Source organism: Oncorhynchus kisutch, linkage group LG1 (assembly GCF_002021735.2).
Source record: "Oncorhynchus kisutch isolate 150728-3 linkage group LG1, Okis_V2, whole genome shotgun sequence".
Taxonomy (NCBI): Eukaryota; Metazoa; Chordata; class Actinopteri; order Salmoniformes; family Salmonidae; genus Oncorhynchus; species Oncorhynchus kisutch.
In genome coordinates, this window is record NC_034174.2 from 36,505,753 (window position 1) to 36,532,072 (window position 26,320).

The 26,320-nt window shown below is 43.3% G+C and overlaps 1 protein-coding gene across 4 annotated transcripts in view; it reads left to right on the top strand.

Annotated features, from left to right (window-relative positions):
* LOC109895315 (disco-interacting protein 2 homolog B-A) overlaps positions 1-26,320 on the top strand; it is a 98,638-nt gene that overhangs the window by 32,540 nt on the left and 39,778 nt on the right. For all 4 annotated transcript variants that reach the window (XM_031822794.1, XM_031822798.1, XM_031822804.1 and 1 more), the window contains exons 2-3: positions 19,885-19,956; positions 23,660-23,839. In XM_031822794.1, the coding sequence (XP_031678654.1) occupies positions 19,885-19,956; positions 23,660-23,839 (252 nt within the window). The remainder of the gene's footprint in view (positions 1-19,884; positions 19,957-23,659; positions 23,840-26,320) is intronic.

Sequence of the window (26,320 nt, forward strand, 5' to 3'; positions counted from 1 at the left end):
ATTTTTACATTTTTTTTAAATAAATGTTCTAAATAAGCTTTGATGTACCATTAAAGGTCAAACACACTGGATTTCAAACCGTCACTAATAATTTAGTTATTTTATCAAAGTAGTTGAACCTGCTTTTCTATAATCACTGATCTGGCTTTCAAGTCTGTCTTTGAAAATTATATTTTTGTTACAAATTTTACCAGAACCATCCATAATGCACATTCACTAATAATGACTAACTTATTGAAGCAGGCATTAAAGAAAATGAACAAAAGCAATCTCTCAAGCATAAGCCCACATGCTAGCCTGCTAATCGGTCATCACTAGTTACCATACCCACAAAGTCATAAACCCTGCCTATTTCTACAATTTATTTTCTTAAAATGTTGTTTTAAACTTAATACAAACCTCAATCCTAACCTGAAGCAAACAGCTAACCTTATGCCTAACCCTAACCTTAAATAAAGACCTAAAAGCAAATATTTGTTTTCATGAATTTTGACGATATAGCCCATTTTGACTTTGTGGCTGTGGTAACTAGTGGAAACTCAGCGAATCACTACACTGAGTGTACAAAACATTAGGAACACCTGCTCTTTCCATTACATATACTGACCAGTTGAATCCAGGTGAAAGCTACTGTATGATCCCTTATTGATGTCAGCTGTTAAATACACTTCAATTCGTGTAGATGAAGGAGAGGAGACAAGCTAAAGAAGGATTCTTAAGCCTTGACATGGATTGTGTATGTGTGCCATTCAGAGGGTGAATGGGCAAGACAAAGATTGAAGTGCCTTTTGAACGTATGGTAGTAGGTGCCAGGCGTACCAGTTTGAGTGTGTCAAGAACTGCAAATTTGCTGGGTTTTTCATACTCAACAGTTTCCTGTGTGTATCAAGAATGGTCCACCAGCCAAAGGACATCCAACCTACTCGACACAACTGTGGGAAGCATTTTACTTACCATGGGCCAGAATCTCTGTGGAATGCTTTACATACTTTGTAGAGCCCATGCTCCTACGAATTGAGGCTCTTCCTAGCGCAAAAGGGGGTGCAAATTCAATATTAGGATGGTGTTCCTAATGTTTTGTACTCTGTATTTTTTAAGTTTAGTCAAATTGGATCAATTTGCTAGCTAACAAGGTAGAACAGTTTAATTGCTATGTACTCACTCTTCTGTCGATCTCCAACTGTTTGAACAGCATGCTATCCTGTCAAAATCAAATCAAATTTTATTTGTTACAAGCGCAGAATACAACAGGTGTTTTTCAGTGAAATGCTTACTTACAAGCCCTTAAAACATCTTATGGATCAGTGGGACGCTAATGTCTGCAACTTCCAGTGAAACTGCCGAGCGCCAAATTCAAATTAAATTACTGTAAATATTTACCTTTCATGAAATTACAAGTGCAATACATCAAAATAAAGCTTAACTTGTTGTTAATCCAGCTGCCGTGTCAGATTTCAAAAAGGCTTTGCGGCGAAAGCAAACCATGCGATTATCTGAGGACATCGCTCAGCACACAAAACATTACAAACAGTAACCAGCCAAGTAGATTAGTCACGAAAGTCAGAAATAGCAATACAATTAATCACTTACCTTTGATCTTCGTATGGTTGCACTCACAAGACTCCCAGTTACACAATAAATGTGGGTTTTGTTCGATAAAGTCCCTCTTTATATCCAAAAACCTCAATTTTGTTGGCGCGTTTTGTTCAGTAATCCAATGGCTCAAATGCAGTCACAAGAGGCAGACGAAAATTCCAAATAGTATCCGTAAAGTTAGTAGAAACATGTCAGATGGTGTTTATAATCAATCCTCAGGTTGTTTTTAGCCTAAATAATCGATAATATTTCAACCGGACAATAGCGTCGTCAATATTAAAGAAAACAAGAAAGGCGGGCTCTCGGGATTGCGCACTTAACAGGTTGGGGATTTTCCACTGGTCTCTCATTGAAACTGCTCATTCTCCCTCATTTTTCAGAATAAAGGCCCTAAAAAATGTCTAAAGACTGGTCACATCTAGTGGAAGCCATAGGGAACAGAATATGGGTCCTATCCCTTTAAATGGTGGATAGGCTTTCAATGGAAAAACACCCATTTCAAAATAATAGCACTTCCTGGATGGATTTCCCTCAGGTTTTCACCTGCCATTTCAGTTCTGTTATCCTCACAGACATTATTTTAACAGTTTTGGAAACTTTAGAGTTTCTTGGACCTAGACTTGGCGCCCTGGTACCGTTTGCCATGCGGTAGCAGAGAGAACAGTATGATTTGGGTGGCTGGAGTCTTTTACAATTTTAAGGGCCTTCCTCTGACACCGCCTGGTATAGAGGTCCTGGATGGTTGGAAGCTTGGCCCCAGTGATGTACTGGGCCGTACGCACGATCCTCTGTAGTACCTTGCGGTCGGAGGCCGAGCAGTTGCCATACCAGGCAGTGCACTTTGTTCAGATGTTGAAATGATGGGGCCTACCTTATTTCTCAGAATGAGAATGAGTTGCCAATTCCTTATATAATTGTGTTTTATGCTTACTGCAAATTTATAAAACACAGACTACACAACAAGTATAACCGTCTTTGGCTAAAATGCTGCTAGCGGTATGTGGTACGCAATGTTGCGCACGACAAACTGAGCATTCATCCAGAATCAATGTTCATTGATACTCCTGTTTTAGTAGTGTCTACTCTGCACGCTATTTGACTAGTTGAGACATAAGAAGGTTAACTTCTCCTCTATTACAGTAAAATAATTTCTCAGTGCGTTTCGGTGTCCGTATGACCCATTCTGTTGGACCTTGCCTAAACATCAAACTGTTACCATCGTTACTCCCTGGATATCAGTCTGAAAGATGTCGTTATAAAAAATACACAATAGTCTCTACAAGGTAGAATGTTGAATACAATTTAGTTTAGATACACTTTAGCCCAATACATTTAAACTCAGTTTATTATGGTGAGTGAGACACTGGGAATCCCGTCCTCATCCCTTCTCTGTGTGTATGTGCGTGCGTGCCATGTGTCATGTATATTATCAACAAGTGTTTAGATACAGTGGGGCAAAAAAGTATTTAGTCAGCCACCAATTGTGCAAGTTCTCCCACTTAAAAAGATGAGAGGCATGTAATTTTCATCATCTGTACACTTCAACTATGACAGACAAAATAAGAAGAAAACAAATTCAGAAAATCACATTGTAGGATTTTTAAAGATTTTATTTGCAAATTATGGTGGAAAATAAGTATTTGGCCACCTACAAACAAGCAAGATTTCTGGCTCTCACAGACCTGTAACTTCTTCTTTAAGAGGCTCCTCTGTCCTTCACTCGTTACCTGTAGTAATGGCACCTGTTTGAACTTGTTATCAGTATAAAAGACACCAGTCCACAACCTCAAACAGTCACACTCCAAACTCCACTATGGCCAAGACCAAAGAGCTGTCAAAGGACACCAGAAACAAAATTGTAGACCTGCACCAGGCTGGGAAGACTGAATCTGCAATAGGTAAGCAGCTTAGTTTGAAGAAATCAACTGTGGGAGCAATTATTTTGGAAATGGAAGACATACAACACCACTGATAATCTCCCTCTATCTGGGGCTCCACGCAAGATCTCACCCCATGGGGTCAAAATGATCACAAGAACGGTGAGCAAAAATCCCAGAACCACACGGGGAGACCTAGTGAATGACCTGCAGAGAGCTGGGACCAAAATAACAAATCCTACCATCAGTAACACACTACGCCACCAGGGACTCAAATCCTGCAGTGCCAGACGTGTCCCCCTGCTTAAGCCAGTACATGTCCAGGCCCGTCTGAAGATTGCTAGAGAGCATTTGGATGATCCAGAAGAAGATTGGGAGAAGGTCATATGGTCAGATGAAACCGAAATATAACTTTTTGGGTAAAAACTCAACTCGTCGTGTTTGGAGGACAAAGAATGCTGAGTTGCATCCAAAGAACACCATACCTACTGTGAAGCATGGGGGTGGAAACATCATGCTTTTGGGCTGTTTTTCTGCAAAGGGACCAGGACGACTAATCCTTGTAAAGAAAAGAATGAATGGGGCCATGTATCGTGAGATTTTGAGTGAAAACCTCCTTCCATCAGCAAGGGCATTGAAGATGAAACGTGGCTGGGTCTTTCAGCATGACAATGATCCCAAACACACCGCCCGGGCAACGAAGGAGTGGCTTCGTAAGAAGCATTTCAAGGTCCTGGAGTGGCCTAGCCAGTCTCCAGATCTCAACCCCATAGAAAATCTTTGGAGGGAGTTGAAAGTCAAAGGGTATATAACAAAGTGTTGAGAAACTTTTGTTATTGATCAAATACTTATTTTCCACCATAATTTGCAAATAAATTCATTAAAAATCCTACAATGTGATTTTCTGGATTTTTTCTTCTCATTTTGTCTGTCATAGTTGAAGTGTACCTATGATGAAAATTACAGGCCTCTCTCATCTTTTTAATTGGGAGAACTTGCACAATTGGTGGCTGACTAAATACTTTTTTGCCCCAATGTATGTCTGTGTCTCCTTGAGAAGAAACGGGGTGAATAATAATGTTAAAAGGAAGAGCGTACGAGAGAGGAGAGAGCTAGCTAATTGCTATGCAGACAGAGTGCCCATGGGGTTGAAAGCAGTCTCAATTTAATTCCAGTTTAAGACTAATTCAACAGTCATCCTGCTGGGCAAAAACTGGTTGAATTAGCATTGTTTCCATGTAATTTCAATCAAAGAAATCAATATGATGAATCAACATGGAAAATTGATTGGATTTGCAAAAAGTCATCAACGTAAGGGCATTTTGTCTTTTTTTTTGCACAAATGTTCACCTAAATTCATGGACAAGGTGATAAAAAAAAATTTGAATTCATGTTGGTTGACAACTCAACCAAATGTAAATGAAAACTAGAAGTTGAACTGACGGCTGTGCCCAGTGGGATGTTGTTTAGACTAGAGGGAGACCAACATGGCTTTAGCTGCTAGGACGCACCAGGGAAACCATGAAACCATGCGTCTCGCTCTTTAGGGAACTGGCTGTGTGATCAAGTAGAAACATGTCACCATGCATCACTGTCTGTCCCACAGCTCAGTGTCTGCTCTGGTCTGGACTGGGGGGACTGAGCAACTGACTCTGCTGCTAAATCAATGAGACTGAGAGTGTAGGCCTTGTTTTCCTTTTGTATAAAGGAGAATTGTGGTTTGCCTTGGAAATAGAAAGCGTAGGCTACCCATGTCATTTAGCCTATTACTGTGTGTGTGTTTGCAAACTTTGTTGCAATTTTGTAACATTTCAAAAACATTTGAAACTAAATCATGTTTATTTGGCATTTTAGGCCAGTACCAATATGAAATTGAATGAAATTGTATTTGTCACATGCTTCATAAACAACAGCTGTAGACTGACGGTGCATTTCTTACTTATGTGTTTTTTTCAAACAATGCAGAATTAAAGATAAAGATAACACATGTAGATACAGTACCAGTGAAAAGTTTGGACACACCTACTCATTTCAGGGTTTTTCTTCAAAACTATGAAAGACTTCAAAACTATGAAATAACACATATGGAATCACGTAGTAACCAAAAAAAGTGTTAAACGAATCAAAATATATTTGAGATTCTTCGAAATAGCCACTCTTTGCCTTGAAGACAGCTTTGCACACTCTTGGCATTTTCTCAACCAGCTTCATGAAGTAGTCACCTGGAATGGATTTCAATTAACAGGTGTGCCTTGTTAAGAGTTCATTTGTGGAATTTCTTTCCTCTTTAATGCGTTTGAGCCAATCAGTTGTGTTGTGACAAGGTAGGGGTGGTATACAGAAGATAGCCCTATTTGGTAAAAGACAAAGTCCATATTATGGCAAGAACCGATCAAATAAGCAAAGAGAAATAAGTCTATCATTACTTTAAGAGATGAAGGTCAGTCACTGCGGAACATTTCAAGAACTTTGAAAGTTTCTTCAAGTGCAGTCGCAAAAACCGTCAAGCGCTATGATGAAACTGACTCTCATGAGTAACCGCCACAGGAAAGGAAGACCCAGAGTTACCTCTGCTGCAGAGGGTTAGAGTTAATTCATTAGAGTTCACAGAAATTGCAGCCCAAATAAATGCTTCACAGAGTTCAAGTAACAGACACATCTCAACATCATCTGTTCAGGGGAGACTGCGTGAATCAGGCCTTCATGGTTGAATTGCTGCAAAGAAACCACTACTAAAGAATATCAATAAGCTGAAGAGACTTGCTTGGCCAATAAACACAAGCAATGGACATTGGACTGGTGGAAATCTGTCCTTTGCTCTGTTGAGTCCAAATGTGCAATTTTTGCTTCCAACCGCCGTGTCTTTGTGAGAGGCAGGGTAGGTGAACGGAGGATCTCCGCATGTGTGGTTCCCACCACGAAGCATGGAGGAGGAGGTGTGATGGTGTGGGGGTGCTTTGCTGGTGACACTGTCTGTGATTTATTTAGAATTCAATGCACACATAACCAGGATGGCTACCACAGCATTCTGCAGTGATACGCCATCACATCTGGTTTGCGCTTAGTGGGACTATAATTTGTTTTTCAACAGGACAATGTCCCAACACACCTCCAGGTTGTGTAAGGGCTATTTGACCAAGAAGGAGAGTGATGGAGTGCTGCATCAGATGACCTGGCTTCCGCAATCACCCAACCTCAACCCAATTGAGATGGTTTGGGATGAGTTCCCACATAGAAAGCGTAGGCTACCCATGTCATTTAGCCTATTACTGTGTGTGTGTTTGTAAACTTTGTTTCTAACTTTGTGGCAATGCTGAGCACTTACTTGTTGGCTTCCAGGTGAAGCTGGTTGAGAGAATGCCAAGAGTGGCTACTTTTAAGAATCTTAGATATAAAATATATTTTGACTACAACCATTGAATGTATCTGTTTTGACCATGACAGTTTACAGTCTAAGGTAACGCCAAGTAATTTAGTCTCCTCAACTTGTGGAGTCACATCGTAACCATCCCATCTGGTTTAATTCTAATTCAAGACTGATTTCATATCCACAACCTTTAACAATTTTTGTTGTTGTCGGAGAACTGGCTCAAAGATTTTCAACCAAGACCACAGTTCTCACTCCCATAGATAATAATCAACCAATATTCAGAGTTCCAGAAATCTCAGCGTCAGCATTGGCCAGCTTCTTCAGGAGCTCTATTACAAAATATGTATTTGGTCTAGACACTGTATTCCTGAAGAGACACAAATATTTTCTGATTGCCCCTATATTACATCCAGTTAATCTGTCCATTAAATATGGGTTCTTCCCCAATGCTCAGGAGTCTGCTGCAGTGATACCTCTTTTAAAATCTGGTGACCCAACACTGGTGGAAAATGACCTACCTATAAGCATTCTTCCAGTGTTCTCAAAAGTAGCTGATAGATGGGTGGCGGATCATCTGACTGATCACCTCATTCAGGGCAACTCCATACATCAAATGCAATTTGGATTCAGAACAAACCATTCTACTGGAACAGCCAATTGCTATTTTCTGGAATGCATTAAATCTAAACTGGACATACAGTTGAAGTCGTAAGTTTACATACACCTTAGCCAAATACATTTAAACTCTGTTTAAAAAAAAACAGACATTTAATCCAAGTGAGAGAGAGAGTGTGAGTGAGAGAGATTCTTTCATCACAATCCCAGTGGGTCAGAAGTTCCACAAGCTTCCCACAATAAGTTATTGCGGAAAGAATGTTGCTTCCAATGTAATTGTCTGCATCATTTCCAATCCCCTATATTTTTGGGGTATATATATATATATATATAGACATACATACTTAAAAAGAATATACCTTTATTATTATTATTCCCCGCAAACCCTACAGCCGATCTCCCAATTGGAGTAAACTAATAAACGCTTCTGCTTTTACCTTCAATTTATACATCTTATACACATTTTACAGACACAGTCTACTTTACAATAGTTCTCTCTTGTTTGTTCTTAGACCTTCCTCTATTTCTGATGTCCATCCAGTTTGATTTCTATTTCTAACTATGCTATTTCACAGAAGTTCAGAACCTACAGTATATACATTTTACAGATCCCGTATGTTTTACATTGTTTCTTGTTATTAGTCCCACCCTTCAGCTCCATTCAACCCCTCCCATCTATCGCTCAACATCATCCATTTCGGATTTCTATTTGCCATGTATTTTTCAACTGTGCTGTGATGCTTCACAAAATAATTGAACCTTCCTATTCTCATAGATTCTACAGATTGTAAATTAAAAATATATTTTTTTGCTAAAATAATTATTATATTATTGATTGATTGACTATGGCTTTTCAAATCACCCAGTATTGCTATCTGTAATGTTAGTTATAGGCAAATGTTGCAATTCTTCAGCCATTCCTGGATCTGTGACCAAAAACGAGCTACATATGGACAACACCAAAATAAATGATCTAATGACTCTGCCTCCTCACAGCAGAATCTGCACAGCTGGGAAGATTGTATCCCCCATATATATAACATTCTATTAGTTGCAAGAATTTTGTATAGTAATTTATATTGAAAAATTCGAAGTTTTGAATCCGGCGTTGTTTTGCGTATCAATTCATAAACCATGTGCCATGGAATGGGTACATCGCAAATCTCTTCCCAACTATTTTGCCATTTTTGGTCCTTAAATGAAATTGGTATGTTTTTATTTTTCACACTTTTCTTTAACCATTTATGTTCTTTAATACATGACCGACATACAAGTTCCTTACTTTTTTCCCCTTCTACTTGCCTCTTCCATTTTTGTGGTAATGCTGCAATTAATTGGTTGTAATTTTGGGTAGAGCAGACATTTCCATATGTCTGTGTTAGCTGCATGAGTGACAACTCCACCAGTCCTATTTATGATATCATTCACGAAAATTATACCTTGGTTTCAGAATAGTAGCTCCTGCTTGTGACCAGACAATATCTCAGCTGTGAGAAGATCATAGCGTGCCTATATAGTTTGGCGGCCTCCAGAGGAAGGAAAGGTCTTATAAACCTAAAGTTGGATAATCCAAACTTGACTGTGTTAACGACCTTCTTCACATGTTTCTTAAACATCAAGTTGGAGTTAGACACAACTTTCAATTTCTCCCCATTAACAAGAACAGCTCGTAGGGAAGAATCAATGTATTTCTTAGAGAAGTACATGCAAACAGTCTTGTCGATATTTAAACGCAGGCAAGAATTAGTCATCCATTAGCTTCAGTTAACTTGTTAAAGACTAGTTGTCTATTTTTTTAGTATACATACAGAACTGTATAGTCTACAAACAGGTCACTATTTGTAGGCAAAACCATAAGCAAATAGGTAAACTGTGATATAACTAAGGAGTTAATCAGGGTGATTTTTCCACAAATAGACAGGTATTTTCCTTTCCATGGTAGCAAGATCTTATCTATTTTTGCTAACTTTCTATAAACATTTATTGGAGTGAGATCTTTTCTTTCTTTTGGGATTTGTGTACCGACTATGTCCACATCTCCGTCAGACCATTTTAATTGGTAAACTACATGGTAATGTAAAATGTGCATTTTTTTGTGATCCAATACGTAATATGGTACATTTATCATGATTTGGTTTTAATCCAGAGAGGATAGCAAAAGTATCTAGATCCTCTAAGAGGCCGTGGAGAGACTCCAATTGTGGTTTTAAAAGAACATTAATATTGTTGTTTGATCTAATCTTAGCAGCTAACATTTCGATGGCAATAATAAATACATATGCCGATAGTGGACAACCTTGTTTTACTCCTCTAGATAGTTTAAAACTTTCTGAAATGTAGCCATTATTTATTATTTTACACCTAGGTTTACTATACATAACCTTAACCCATTTTATAAGAGATTTCCCAAAATTGAAATATTCTAGGCATTTATACATAAACTCCAGTCGTACTTTATCAAAAGCCTTTTCAAAATCAGCTATGAAAACCAGGCCTGGTGTCTCCGATATTTCATAGTGATCTATTGTTTCCAGTACTTGTCTTATATTATCTCCAATGTATTGTCCATGTAAAAAACCTGTCTGATTCGGATGAATAATATCTGACAATACTTTTTTAATTCTATGTGCCAAGCATTTTGCTAGGATTATTGCATCACAACACTGAAATGTAAGAGGTCTCCAATTTTTTTTTAATGGACTGGATCTTTATATATACCACTTGGGTCCTGTTTCAGTAATAATGATATCAGACCTTCTTGTTGCGTGTCTGATAATCTACCATTTATATAGGAGTGGTTAAAACAAGCCAATAATGGTCCTTTGAGTATACCAAAAAAAGTTTTGTATACTTCCACTGGTATGCCATCCAGCCCTGGAGTTTTCCCATCCTTAAAGGCCCCAATTGCCTGCAGCAGTTCCTCCTCTGTAATTTGGCCTTCACATGAGTCTTTCTGTACAGATATTAATTTTAATAACATTATTATTAGGGAAAACATCCATACAATTAGTTTCAGTTAGTGGAGATGGAGGAGCCTGAAATGAAAACACATTCTTAAAGTACTTTACTTCCTCCTTCAAAATATCATCCGGTGAATCATGCGTGACTCCATCATTTGTCACAAGTTTTAATACATTTTTCTGGTAGCATTTCTATATTGAAGATTGAAAAATAATTTGGTGCATTTTTCCCCATATTCCATCCAGTTCCCTTTATTATTATAATATATTACACTGGATCTTTCTTGAATAAGTTCCTCCATTTCTTTTAGTTTTTCCTCTACTTATTCTGTGCCTCTATAGTACTGTTTTTATTGCTATCTAACTGTACTGTTAGTCCTTCAATTTCCTTTGTTAAGATCTAAATTGCTTTTGTTTTATAGATGAGTACTGAATTGCATTGCCTCTAAAGGCACATTTAAGTGTCCCATACAGTAAGGGGATCTGCTGTACCTTTGTTGGCCTCTTTGCTCGCACACGCTTTTTCAGTTCTGCCCACACATTTTCTATATGATTGAGGTCAGGGATTTGTGATGGCCACTCCAATACCTTGACTTTGTTGTCCTTAAGCCATTTTGCCACAACTTTGGAAGTATACTTGGGGTCATTGTCCATTTGGAAGACCCATTTGCGACTTGAGGTGTTGCTTCAATATATCCACATAATTTTCCTGCCTCATGATCTATTTGGTGAAGTGCACCAGTCCCTCCTGCAGCAAAGCACCCCCACAACATGATGCTGCCACCCCTGTGCTTTTGACCAATTTGGGATGGTGTTCTTCGGCTTGCAAGCCTCCCCCTTTTCCCTCCAAACATAACGATGGTCATTATGGCCAAACATTTTATGTTTTTGTTTCATCAGACCAGAGGACATTTCTCCAAAAAGTACGATCTTTGTCCCGATATGCAGGTGCAAACCGTATTCTGGCTTTTTTATGGAGGTTTTGGAGCAGTGGCTTCTCCCTTGCTGAGCGGCCTTTCAGGTTATGTCGATATAGGACTCGTTTTACTGTGGGATATAGATACTTTTGTACCTGTTCCTTTGCTGTTGTTCTGGGATTGATTTGCACTTTTCGCACCAAAGTATGTTGATCTCTAGGAGACAGAACGCTTCTCATTCCTGAGCGGTATGACGGCTGCATGGTCCCACGGTGTTAATACCTGCGTACTATTGTTTGTACAGATAAACGTGGTACCGTCAGGTGTTTGGAAATTGCTCCCAAGGATGAACCAGACTTGTGGAGGTCTACAATTTTTTTTCTGAGGTTTCTGCTGATTTCTTTTGATTTTCCCATGATGTCAAGCAAAGAGGTGCTGAGTTTGAAGGTAGACCTTGAAATGCATCCACAGGTACACCTCCAATTGACTCAAATGATGTCAACTAGCCTATCAGAAGTTTCTAAAGCCATGACATCATTTTCTGTAATTTTCCAATCTGTTTAAAGGCACAGTCAACTTAGTGTATGTACACTTCTGACCCACTGGAATTGTGATACAGTGAAAATAATCTGTCTGTAAACAATTGTTGGAAAAAGTAATTGTGTCATGCACAAAGTAGATGTCCTAACCGACTTGCCAAAACTATAGTTTGTTAACAAGAAATTTGTTGAGTGGTTGAAAAACGAGTTTTAATGACGCCAACCTAAGTGTTTGTAAACTTCTGACTTCAACTGTAGGTGGGGAAGTCGGCACGGTCTTTTTGGATCTTTAAAAGGCCTTTGATACTGTGATTAATGAGGTGCTCCTATCCAAACTATCCTCCCTTCATGTGTCCACTGAAGTTATTAGTTGGATGTATTCCTATCAGACAAACAGAAGGCAAAGGGTTAGTTTGGGGAACACTCAGTTGGACTCTCTTTACTATAACATTGCGGACTCACAAGGGTCAATATTAGGCACCCTTCTGTTTGCCATCTATTTAAATGATCTCCCACTTGCTTGCCCCCCAAGTTAACATGCATATGTGTGTAGACTATACAGTTCTGTATGTATACTCAAAAAATAGACAACTAGTCTTTAACAAGTTAACTGAAGCTAATGGATGACTAATTCTTGCCTGCGTTTAAATATCGACAAGACTGTTTGCATGTACTTCTCTAAGAAATACATTGATTCTTCCCTACGAGCTGTTCTTGTTAATGGGGAGAAATTGAAAGTTGTGTCTAACTCCAACTTGATGTTTAAGAAACATGTGAAGAAGGTCGTTAACACAGTCAAGTTTGGATTATCCAACTTTAGGTTTATAAGACCTTTCCTTCCTCTGGAGGCCGCCAAACTATATAGGCACGCTATGATCTTCTCACAGCTGAGATATTGTCTGGTCACAAGCAGGAGCTACTATTCTGAAACCAATTGAATCACTCTACAAACAAACACTTAAGATTTTTGATAACAAACGAAACAGTTATCAACATTGTCATATAATTTGTTGAAAATGTAGAAAATAGTAAAAATAAAGAAAAACCCTTGAATGCAATGTCCTTGTTTTTGAAAGAAAAGCTTTTTTTTGTCCATTAAAATAACATAAAATTGGTCAGAAATACAGTGTAGACATTGTTAATGTTTGTAAATGACTATTGTAGCTGGAAGCGGCAGATTTGTTATGGAATATCTACATAGGCATGAAGAGGCCCATTATCAGCAACCATCACTCCTGTGTTCCAATGGCACGTTGTGTTGGCTAATCCAAGTTTCTAATTTTAAAAGGCTAATCGATCATCAGAAAACCCTACGCTGTGTCCTACTCCCTTCACAGAACAGCGCAAACTGGCCCTAGAATATAAAGAGGAGAGGGAGGCCCCGGTGCACAACTGAGCAAGAGGACAAGTACATTTACTAGACACTAGAGTGTCTAGTTTGAGAAACAAATGCCTCACAAGTCCTCAACTGGCAGCTTCATTAAACAGTACCCACAAAACACCAGTCTAGGCAACAGGATAGATAATAGACGTGTGTGTGTGTGTGTGTGTGTGTATTGGGGTGTGTGTATTGGGGTGTCAGTGTCAATATGTGTGAGTAGAGTCCAGTGTGTGTGCAGAGTTAGTGCAAAAAAAGGTGAATGCGGGTAGCCATTTGATTAGCTATTTTTAGTAGTCTTGTTTAGCAGTCTTATGGCTTGGGGGTAGAAGCTGTTCAGGGTCCTGTTGGTTCCAGACTTGGTGCACTGGTACCGCTTGCCATGCAGTAGCAGAGAGAACAGTCTATGGCTTAGGTGGCTGGAGTCTTGGACAATTTTTGGGGCCTTCCTCTGACACCGCCTGGTATAGAGGTCCTGGATGGCAGGGAGCTCAGTTCCAGTGATGTACTTATCACCCTCTGTAGCGCCTCCTGTCGTTCCCTCTGGGTGTGTGTGGACCATGTTAATTCCTTAGTGATGTGGACGCCAAGGAACTTGAAGCTCTCGACACACTTGAAACAAGTTGGTTTGACAGACCTGGTCAGGGATAGGTTGAAAATGTGAGTGAAGACACCTGCCAGCTGGTCAGCGCATGCTCTGAGTACGTGTCCTCATAATCCATATGGCCCTGTGAATGTTAACCTGTTTATAGGTCTTACTGACATCTGCGACATAGAACGAGATCACACATTCATCCGGAACAGGCTGATATAAGGCTATTGTACATCCCTTTTAACATTGCTCTGCATTTATGACCATATCCAACCCCATCCACCTGTGCTTTGCCCATGGGCTGCACCACCTCCACCCAGAGAGGGGGGGGGGGGGGGGTTTGGCTCTTAGTGGTACACACCAGTTAATGGAAAAGCTCAACTGGAGCTGGTGTTGCAGGGATGTAGCTTTTTTTGGCGCCATCAAGAAAATAAAGACATCAATCTGAAATCTCCCTGATGGAATAGTGTTTACTTTGAGAACGGTTTGCCCCAGTCGCTCCTCCCACATCCCTCTTCCCTCTTCAGTGGAACAGTCTGCTCACATGAGCTAAAAATAAGTTGTGTGAGTAAGCCAGGCCAACTGTACTGTTCATGCATTACTTATGGTAGTGTTAGCTTGTTCCCATCCTTGTCTTCATAAAAACAGAATAACTCTGTTTCTGAGTGTATTCAGTAGGGAGTAAATACTGAATAGTCCTGTAGCTCAGTGTGGTTCTCTGTAGCTCAGTGTGGTTCCTCTGTAGCTCAGTGTGGTTCCTCTGTAGCTCAGTGTGGTTCCTCTGTAGCCCAGTGTGGTTCCTCTGTAGCCCAGTGTGGTTCCTCTGTAGCCCAGTGTGGTTCCTCTGTAGCCCAGTGTGGTTCCTCTGTAGCCCAGTGTGGTTCCTCTGTAGCCCAGTGTGGTTCCTCTGTAGCCCAGTGTGGTTCCTCTGTAGCCCAGTGTGGTTCCTCTGTAGCCCAGTGTGGTTCCTCTGTAGCCCAGTGTGGTTCCTCTGTAGCCCAGTGTGGTTCCTCTGTAGCCCAGTGTGGTTCCTCTGTAGCCCAGTGTGGTTCCTCTGTAGCCCAGTGTGGTTCCTCTGTAGCCCAGTGTGGTTCCTCTGTAGTTCAGTGTGGTCCTCTGTAGATCAGGTAGTACATTGTTGAGATGGGTTCGATTCCCAGGACCACCCGTACATACGTAAAATGTATGTACGCATGACTGTAAGTCACTTTGGATAAAAGCATCTTAAGTGGCTTACAAAAATGTGGACACACCTACTCATTCAAGGGTTTTTATTTATTTTGACTATTTTCTACATTGTAGGATAATAGTAAAGACATCAAAACTATGAAATAACACATGGATTCATGTAGTAACCAAAAAAGTGTTAAACAAATATATTTAATATTATAGATTCTTCAATGTAGCCACCCTTTGCCTTGATGACAGCTTTGCATACTCTTGGCATTCTCTCAACCAGCTTCATGATGTTGTCACGCCATCCCATCTGCTTGCAGAAAATAGTCAAAATAAAGAAAAACCCTGGAATGAGTTGGTGTGTCCAAACCTTTGACTGAGGCTGTGTCTTATTTATATGATTATTATTGTATTAACTAACCTGCTAACATGAACAGACGGTGTGTTATGTATGATGCCGCTGTATCTCGTGTATGACCCACAACACTGGAGAGTTGCGTTGACAACAAACTGTTCTTGACTCCATGCCCAATGGGGACAGTAATGATTTATTTAACTGTGGTAGATGTGACAATCTGAGTGGGTGTGAGCGTGAATTGGTATCTGTGTCAAAAATGATATTGCGGATGAGTCCAAACATATGTGTACATGGTGTGTGTACATTATGTAGAGTGTTTGCGTACTGTCTTTTCAGGGGGAAACCCTCCTCTAATCACTTTAGTCCTATAGAATCCCAATAGAAGGTGACGAGCATAACTGGAACATCTAAACCTCACCGTGGCTTTTCCTGCCTGTGTGTGTGTCTCCAGCCAGGCCTCTAATTTGTAATCTGGGTTTCGGTTCGCTGCCCACTGAGAACTTTCCCAGATGATACGACCCAGGAGGAATCTCATCTCTGGCCCCAGATAAACCGATCACCCGTTCTGATTGGGTGAAGCATCAGACACAGGAAACCATTGTTCATTATCTAACTGTTTTTGGAACGTTATCTCAGACTCCGCAGCACCTGTGATATAATGTTTCAATAACGGACCAAGTTGGACTGAGTTGATTTGGAGGCAGGGCAGTCAGGGGTTCGTTCAACAGCTGTTAATTCCTTAAGCGTTCCTCTTTGTTTGCCAGAGAGGCCCTTGGACTGTTGCTGCTTTGGTTTACTTGTTAGAATAAATGTGTAGTTCCATTCACCCTGACAACTGTCTTAGTCCCAGCTAGAGTAGTGGCTTTCTGTTTGACTGGCCCCCTATGCTGCACCTTGAGTAGGCAGACCTTATGTGAAGTGGTGAGATTGGGTTTTACGGTGCAGATTTGCAATGAGGCAGCTAATACTCCTCTCCTCCAGATCTAACAGGCCTCATTCAAACTGAGCTCAGATGATGATGATGATGATGACGATGATAATGATGATGATAACAGCAGTTTTAATGTTGACTAGGTTTTGCTCACAGTGGTGGGCCTAGTAGGGGTCAGACGGTGCCTGGCTGGCTCCCATGGTTCAGGGAGAGGGAGAAGGTAGGACAGGGGGCTTGAGGGAGGACATATTTATCATCTGTGTTCACCAGGGGTGATGGCGAGGTGAATGCATTCCAGATGGATTGTGTGTGTGTGTGTGTGTGTGTGTGTGGCAGCAGCAGTGCTTACGGAGGTGGTTGGCAGAGAGACTGCTCTGCTTCAAGGCCAGATTCTCAGGCTGATAGCTCGGTCGGGTGAGAGAGAAGAGGGAGAGAGTGAGTAAAAGAGAGAAAGTAGAAAGCTGACTGAGCCACAATAGACAAGCTCACTATGACCTGCCATCACACCAACTCAGCACTCCTCCACCTTTGTGTACCCCTCCTTTCCTCCCCTAACTCTTCTCTTCTCCCCCTGTCTCTTTCTCCTCCTCCATATTATTCCTCTATCTTATTTCTCCTCTCTTCTCCTCTGTCCTCCCCCTCATTCTCTGTGTATATCTCTGATTCATCCCATCCTGCTCTGGCATCCATGTGTCTCCGTATTTAGTTCACTCTCTTCCTCCACTTCCTCCTTTCATCCTGTCACTGGAGTCACACCAACACTTTCATCATCCAGCTCACATGTCTTTCCATCCGTCCTTCTCTCCGCCAGAGCACTGCCGCTAAGCACTTGACACTAGTAGCTAGCTACTTTAATCTATCACTGTTTTCTGGTCATCTCAGTTGTCTTTCCTTCTCCCTCTTTTCATTCCTTCTTTAATTTGCTTAATCCCTCTCATCTCTCTCTCTCTCCCTCTCTCTCTCTCTCGTCCCTCCCTCCTCTCTCTCGTCCCTCCCTCCTCTCTCTCGTCCCTCCCTCCTCTCTCTCGTCCCTCCCTCTCTCTCGTCCCTCCCTCTCTCTCGTCCCTCACTCACTCACTCACTCACTCACTCACTCACTCACTCACTCACTCACTCACTCACTCACTCACTCACTCACTGTCTCGTCTCTCTCTCTCTCCCTCCCTCGTGCTCTCTCTCTCCCTCCCTCGTGCTCTCTCTCTCCCTCTCTCTTATCCCTCTCTCTCTCTCGTCCCTCTCTCTCCCTCGTCCCTCCCTCCCTCTCTCTTATCCCTCCCTCTCTCTCTCTCTCACTCTCACTCACTCACTCACTCACTCACTCCCTCCCTCGTCTCCCTCTCTCTCTCGTCCCTCCCTCTCTCGCTCTCTCTCCCTCTCTCGTGTCTCTCTCTCTCTCTCTCCCTCCCTCGTGTCTCTCTCTCTCTCTCTCCCTCCCTCGTGTCTCTCTCTCTCTCTCCCTCCCTCGTGTCTCTCTCTCTCTCTCTCCCTCCCTCGTGTCTCTCTCTCTCTCTCCTCCCTCTCTCGCTCTCTCTCCCTCTCTCGTGTCTCTCTCTCTCTCTCTCTCTCCCTCGTGTCTCTCTCTCTCTCTCCCTCCCTCGTGTCTCTCTCTCTCTCTCTCCCTCCCTCGTGTCTCTCTCTCTCTCTCCCTCTCTCGTGTCTCTCTCTCTCTCCCTCTCTCGTGTCTCTCTCTCTCTCCCTCTCTCGTGTCTCTCTCTCTCCCTCCCTCGTGTCTCTCTCTCTCTCTCTCCCTCCCTCGTGTCTCTCTCTCTCCCTCCCTCGTGTCTCTCTCTCTCTCCCTCCCTCGTGTCTCTCTCTCTCTCTCTCCCTCCCTCGTGTCTCTCTCTCTCTCTCTCCCTCCCTCGTGTGTCTCTCTCTCTCTCTCTCCCTCCCTCGTGTGTCTCTCTCTCTCTCTCTCCCTCCCTCGTGTCTCTCTCTCTCTCTCTCCCTCCCTCGTGTCTCTCTCTCTCTCTCTCTCCCTCCCTCGTGTCTCTCTCTCTCTCTCTCCCTCCCTCCCTCGTGTCTCTCTCTCTCTCTCTCTCTCCCTCCCTCTCTCGCTCTCTCTCCCTCTCTCGTGTCTCTCTCGCTCTCTCCCTCCCTCGTGTCTCTCTCTCTCTCTCTCTCCCTCCCTCGTGTCTCTCTCTCTCCCTCTCTCGTGTCTCTCTCTCTCTCTCTCTCCCTCGTGTCTCTCTCTCTCTCTCCCTCCCTCGTGTCTCTCTCTCTCTCTCTCCCTCCCTCGTGTCTCTCTCTCTCTCCCTCTCTCGTCTCTCTCTCTCTCTCCCTCTCTCGTGTCTCTCTCTCTCCCTCTCTCGTGTCTCTCTCTCTCTCCCTCCCTCGTGTCTCTCTCTCTCTCTCTCCCTCCCTCGTGTCTCTCTCTCTCTCTCCCTCCCTCGTGTCTCTCTCTCTCTCTCTCCCTCCCTCGTGTCTCTCTCTCTCTCTCTCCCTCCCTCGTGTCTCTCTCTCTCTCTCTCCCTCCCTCCCTCGTGTCTCTCTCTCTCTCTCTCTCCCTCCCTCTCTCGCTCTCTCTCCCTCTCTCGTGTCTCTCGCTCTCTCCCTCCCTCGTGTGTCTCTCTCTCTCTCTCTCTCCCTCCCTCGTGTCTCTCTCTCTCTCTCTCCCTCCCTCGTGTCTCTCTCTCTCTCTCTCTCCCTCCCTCGTGTCTCTCTCTCTCTCTCTCCCTCCCTCGTGTGTGTCTCTCTCTCTCTCCCTCCCTCGTGTGTGTCTCTCTCTCTCTCCCTCCCTCGTGTGTCTCTCTCGTCTCTCTCGTCCCTCTCACTCACTCACTCACTCACTCACTCACTCACTCCCTCGTCTCTCTCTCTCGTCTCTCTCTCTCTCGTCCCTCCCTCTCTCTCTCTCGTCCCTCCCTCTCTCTCTCTCTGTCTCTCTCTCTGTCTCTGTCTCTCTGTCTCTGTCTCTGTCTCTGTCTCTCTCTCGTCTCTCTCTCTCTCTGTCTCTCAAATGGGAGTGACTTATAGGCCTGTGTTTGAACAGGTAATACACCACACCTTGTTTAGGATAGAGGGTTATTACAAAAGTTGCTAAGGTCTGATGTGGGAGTTGGGAATCCAACTACAGTCAGTTCAATTATATTTCTAGCCCTGTTTGCCTTTTTGCTTTACTTGCAGGGTGTATGGGTGGTCCGGTGCCATTTGAAAATACTGATGACACATTTCTTACATAATAACCACAGAGAGGAGGCAAAAAAAGAGTGTAAAAAAAAATTGCCATCAAAGTATCATTGTAGATATTTCCCCCAAGATATTTTACTCTGTAATACTTAAACTGTTTGGTCAGAATATTCTAGTATTTTTTTCATCAAAGTTGGACATTGTGTTTGTTTCTGCCTCTGTGTGTGTACTACAGCAACTTTTCTGAGGAATAAGTTAACAAAATGAATAAATAGCACTTGCTCTTTACATAAAGAACACACTAATTTTTGTTCAACTGAGTCTATTTGACCACTGTAGGTTTGATGCAGACAGTAGCCCATGTATATGTACTGCCTGCTGAATTAGTATTTGTGTATGTTGTATGTCTGTTTGATCACATCAGTGACCAATGTTCTCCTCTTTCTCAGGTGATATCACACAGAAGGGATATGAGAAGAAAAGGACTAAACTTCTGCTTCCCTTCTTTATTCATACACCAGGTAAGAAACAAACAAGCATTTCGAAGCACCCGCTATAACATCTGCTAAACTGTGTACACGACCCATAAAACCTTATCCTGGATACATCTCCCCATAATGCCACTCAGGCCTATGAGAACATACCTTCAATATTCAACTACTGTTCTTGTTTGATTTTAGATTATTTACAAAATGGTCAAACATGGTCAAATCTGCTTGGTGCTCACTGCTGCCTCACAGTGGTAGTGCTGGTCACTAGAGTGTCTCCAGACTCCTCCAGTCCACGGATGCCGAGAGACGATGGTCCAGCAGCCCATTGTGACCTAGCTACGCGGCTCTGAGACCACCGACGCACCTCCCCAAAAATTCCCAACCAGCACGGCTCTGCGTACGTGTCTTCTATTCATTTGAATGGGGGTGACGGTTGGATAAATTGCTTGAGCCGCGCTGAGAATTTGAAATGCGTAAAAGCCAACGGTCCAAAATTCCAGAACACTGCCGTGCGTACGCACACACGTTTTTGGACTCTGATTGGCGCATTATCCTCTCCACTTCCCTCTTTATTCGCTCACTTCCTTTATGGGTTGATTGTCTGTAAATGTGAACAATTTCAGACAGCATTTCTCAGCGATGAGCAAAGCTGCTCCCTTGTTTACAATGTTCTGTCCCTTTACAAAATAACCCTAGTCATGATGTACTATTATGGTTAGACTCTTTTAGAGACATCTTTAACATTTTGCTGAAATTGTGGTATGTCGTAAAAGCACATGCAGATCCTAATGACATTTTGTAAGATTGTGATTATGAATCTCTATTTGAAAGGCAGTAATATTCTCTTCATCGTGTGAGGATTAAGTCACTTAGAGGTCAGGTCAAGGGTCATATCCCAAGGGCCTTAGTAGGGAGAAGGAAGAAGTGGAAGCCTAGAGTTCTGAACCCTTTTTTATGTTTGTATCCATGAAAATGACAGAGCGACAGCTCTTTACACTTTAGTTGTTTTTTCCCCTCATAAATCTACACACAATACCCCATAATGACAAAGGAAAAACAGGTTTTTATACATTTTTGCAAATGTATGAAAAAAAAGAAGAGATATCACGTTAACATGGCGCACATCTATTTGGGGAGTTTCTCCTATTCTTCTCTGCAGATCCTCTCAAGCTCTTAGGTTGGATGGGGAGCATCGCTGCACAGCTATTTTCATGTCTCTCCAGAGATAGGGAGAGTCCAGGCTCTTGCTGGGCCACTCAAAGACATTCGGAGACTTGTCCCGAAGCCACTCCTGCATTGTCTTGGCTGTGTGCTTCGTGTCGCTGTCCTGTTGGAAGGTGAACCTTTGTCCCCAGCCTGAAGTCCTGAGCGCTCTGGAGCATGTTTTTATCAATGATCTCTCTGTACTTTGCTCCGTTCATCTTTCCCTTGATCCTGACTATTTTTCCAGTCCCTGCCGCTGAAAAACATCCCTACAACATGATGCTTCACTGTAAGGATCGATCAATCAATCAAATGTATTTATGAAGCCCTTCTTACATCAGCTGATGTCACAAAGTGCTGTACAGAAACCCAGCCTAAAACCCCAAACAGCAAGTAATGCAGGTGTAGAAGCACGGTGGCTAGGAAAAACTGCCTAGAAAGGCCAGAACCTAGGAAGAAGCCTAGAGAGGAACCAGGCTATGAGGGGTGGCCAGTCCTCTTCTGGCTGTGCCGGGTGGAGATTATAACAGAACATGGCCAAAATGTTCAAATGTTCATAGATGACCAGCAGGGTCAAATAATAATAATAATAATAATAATCACAGTGGTTGTCGAGGGTGCAACAGGTCTGCACCTCAGGAGTAAATGTCAGTTGGCTTTTCATAGCCGATCATTCAGAGTATCTCTTCCGCTCCTGATGTCTCTAGAAAGTTGAGAACAGCAGGTTTGGGACAGGTAGCACGTCTGGTGAACAGGTCAGGGTTCCATAGCCGCTGGCAGAACAGTTGAAACTGGAGCAGTAGCACAGCCAGTTGGACTGGGGACAGCAAGGAGTCAACTGGCCAGGTAGTCCTGAGGCATGGTCCTAGGGTCTCAGGTCCCCCGGGAGAGAAAGAGAGAGCGAATTAGAGAGAGCATTCTTAAATTTTCACCGGACGCCGGATAAGACAGGAGAAATACTCCAGATATAACAAACTGACCCTAGCCCCCCGACACATAAACTACTGCAGCATCAATACTGGAGGCTGAGACAGGAGGGGTCGGGAGAAACTGTGGCCCAAAACAGGCAGGATATAACCCCACCCACTTTGCCAAAGCACAGTCTACACACCACTAGAGGGATATCTTCAACCACCAACTTACCATCCTGAGACAAGACCGAGTATAGCCCATAAAGATCTCCGCCACGGCACAACCCAAGGGGGGATGGTATTGGCCAGGTGATGACCGGTGCCTGGTTTCCTCTAGATGTGACGCTTGGCATTCAGGCCAAAGAGTAACATTTAGGTTTCATCAGACCAGAGAATCTTGTTAATTTAGGCGCCTTTTGGCAAACTCCAAGTGGGCTGTTATGTGCCTTTTACTGAGGAGTGGCTTTCGTCTGGCAACTCTACCATAAAGGCCTGATTGGTGGAGGGCTACAGAGATCGTTGTCCTTCTGGAAGGTTCTTCCATCTCCACAGAGGATCTCTGGAGCTCTGTCAGAGTGACCATCACATTCTTGGTCACCTCTCATCATGCATCCTCCGAAACACGACCCTACCAAGCCGCACTGCTTCTTGACACACTGTTTGCTTTACCCGGAAGCCAGCCACACCAATATGTCGGAGGAAACACCGTCCAGCTGGTGACCAAAGTCAGCTTGCAGGCACCCTGCACAAGGAGTCGCTAGAGCGCGATGGGACAAGGAAATCCTGGCCGGCCAAACCCTCCCATAACCCAGCCGACGCTTGGCCAATTGTGCACTGCCTCATGGGTCTCCCGGTCACGGCTGGCTATGACACAGCCTGGGATTGAATCTGGGTCTATAGTGATGCCCCAAGCACTACGATGCAGTAGCTTAGACCGCTGCACCATTCGATATGCTCATGGCTTGGTTTTTGCTCTAACATGCGCTGTCAGCTGTTGGACCTTATATACAAAAGCGTGTGCCTTTCCAAATCATTTGGGGGGCTCCCGAGTGGCGCAGCAGCCTAAGGCACTGCATCTCAGTGCTAGAGGCTTCACTACAGACCCTGGTTCGATTCCAGGCTGTATCACAACCGGCCGTGTTTGGCAGTCCCATAGGTCGGCGCAAGAATTGGCCCATCGTCGTCCGGGTTTGGCCGGTGTAGCCGTCATTGTAAATAAGAATTTGTTCTTAACTGGCTTGCCTAGTTAAATAAAGGTTCAATAGAAAAATACAAATAAATGTCCAATCAATTGAACTTACCACAGGTGGACTCCAATCAAGTTGTAGAAACATCTCATGAATGATCAATGGAAACGTGATATACCGGAGCTCAAGTTCGAGTCTAATAGCAAAGTGTCTGAATACTTTGCATGAAAAAAATCTGAAAATATGTTTTCGCTTTGTCAATATGGGGTAGTGATGAGGAAAAAATATAATTAAATCCATTTTAGAATAAGGCTGTAACGTAACAAAAATGTGGAAAAAGTGAATGGGTCTGAATGCACCGTATATACTATATACTTTGTGTACTGTCTTTTTGTCTCCTAGTCATCTACTTTATTATTTTGTACTCCCCAGTGGAAGCCCCCCCCCCTGCCTATGATGCCCAGGCTCCTGGTCCTAGCAACGCCTCTGGCTCCACCCATGCCAATGCTCACACCCAGGCTCCTCCACCCAGCTCCTCTTCCCGCTACCGTGATCGTCGCTCTCGGCGACCGCACCGCAGCGGAGGGACCAGGGATGACCGCTACCGATCAGGTGGGCAACAACTTGTCTCAGTTTCCATTTTTTTAAATCAACACTTATGTTGCCTTAGGAAATCCAGTCACAGTCAATAATGTTGCATTTTTGGTTCATGTTAAGTTTGATTGATTCTTTTTCATTTCATTCAATATAAGCATTAAGTAGTCAATTTATGGTCAAATCTGGTTTGAAGCAGAATCTTGTAATCCTGTAATGGTTGCAAATAGACCAATGAAAGGGCTGCTTTGTGTGTGAGTATTGGATTGTGAGTGCTGGCTGAGGTCATGTGTGTGTGTGTGTCCTGTTGGGTTGTTGAGAAAGAGAAGTCCCTACAGTGTGCAGCAGAATCCCCTCTAAAGGGGAGCCCAAGAGGCCAGATCCCTCACATTGTGATTGGGGAGTGATGTCATGGCTTGGCAATGTGCTGGACTGTGGAGAGAGCAGGGGGAATACTAAACAGGAAGGAGGAACTCAGCACAATATAATTATTTTGTAGATTCTATAGAGTACAGGGAAGGAGTGTTAGAATGGACCGTTAGATGGTTGAGAAGACATGAAAGAATAACGAATGGTAGAGAAGTGTATAAGAGTCTTTCTCTCTCTCCTTCTGTTACTAGAGGTGCATGCAGTGTACATGTGTCCTCCCTCTAGGCAGCTTCATACTCGGCTTCATACATTTCTCTCTCCTCCCATCCCTGTTTGGACAGCCTCTGCATCAGTCTGGTCTCGCCTCTCACGTGAGACACACATGCACGTACACACACACGCAAACTAGCTCCCATACCTCATTGTGGAGTGGAGTTTTGGGGGATGAAGGACGGAAGGACCACCACTGTGTGGGGTCTGTTTGAGCTAATAGGACAGCTCACCAGAGAGAACAGCAAAAATGATTCAAGTTCCATTTGACGTGTCGAGGAATCTCAGGGGATCTCGCTGGAAGTCTGACTGGATTCAGGGCAAGGATTGGGAAAGAGGGAAAGGAAATGAGAGCTGGTAGCCAGGTGGAAATAAATAGGATGCAGGGACAATGGAGAAGGACTTTGAAGAGAATTGACGTTTGAGGGCAAACACTGTTCTATTACAGGATAACGGAGGAATATCACAGAGAAATTGAGCAGGACTGAGAGGGAATAAGAGGGAGGGATAGAGTGAGGGGTCAGGGAAGAGCAGCGATGGGTGGGTCAGTCACACTCCCAGCAGTCCTTATGAAGAACCTGCTGACACCTCAGTCTCCTTGAGAGAGTGTGATGGGGAGAATGAGAGAGAGCGAGATAGAGGAGGGGGTAGAGCTACAGAGAAAGGAATACTGAGAGGGTGTGATGGGGAGAATGAGAGAGAGCGAGATAGAGGAGGGGGTAGAGCTACAGAGAAAGGAATACTGAGAGGGTGTGATGGGGAGAATGAGAGAGAGCGAGATAGAGGAGGGGGTAGAGCTACAGAGAAAGGAATACTGAGAGGGTGTGATGGGGAGAATGAGAGAGAGCGAGATAGAGGAGGGGGTAGAGCTACAGAGAAAGGAATACTGAGAGGGTGTGATGGGGAGAATGAGAGAGAGCGAGATAGAGGAGGGGGTAGAGCTACAGAGAAAGGAATACTGAGAGGGTGTGATGGGGAGAATGAGAGAGAGCGAGAGAGGAGGGGGTAGAGCTACAGAGAAAGGAATACTGAGAGGGTGTGATGGGGAGAATGAGAGAGAGCGAGAGAGGAGGGGGTAGAGCTACAGAGAAAGGAATACTGAGAGGGTGTGATGGGGAGAATGAGAGAGAGCGAGATAGAGGAGGGGGTAGAGCTACAGAGAAAGGAATACTGAGAGGGTGCGATCAAGAGGACTGAGAGATTGATAATTAGCTATCAGCGATATGATGATGTTTAGGTCCAGGTAGTCTGGCGTGTGTGTAGCCTAAATGAGCTTACATGGGTGTGTGTAGGGTATGTTCGTGTTGCTAGGCTGAGGTGCTGCAAGTGTGTTGTTGTGTGGGCTCTGATCGCGTCTGGCTGTCTGCGCTGTTCATTGTTGGTTGTCGTGTAGTGCCGGAGAGGTAGAGGACAGACACCTAACAACTTTAAAATTTTAACGCCCGGCAACCTCTGCTATCACCATGGAGATGCCTCTCGGACGTGTGTGACGGTCGTTCTCTCATGTTTCTATGGCGATGAATGATCACGCATGCAGCATATAGGAAGAATGGGAACAGAATAGCTGTCTATTTTTAGTAGAATCAAATGTTATCTTATGTCATTCTATAGTGTTGGTTATGCAATGTGTTGTGTTTGATGGTTTATGTAGATTTTATTACATATTCTGATTGTGTCATGAGGAAATTTATCAGAAAGTGCTGATGTGTCTTCTGGTCATCCTCTGATCTGTACCTTTTTGTGCACGTGTGTGTGTGTGTGTACAAGGATGGGTGAGCATGATAATAGCCCCTCTCTCTCCAGCAAACAGACTGGTTTCCTGTTACAGCAGGACCTAACTGCCATCTCTCCTATTCTGAT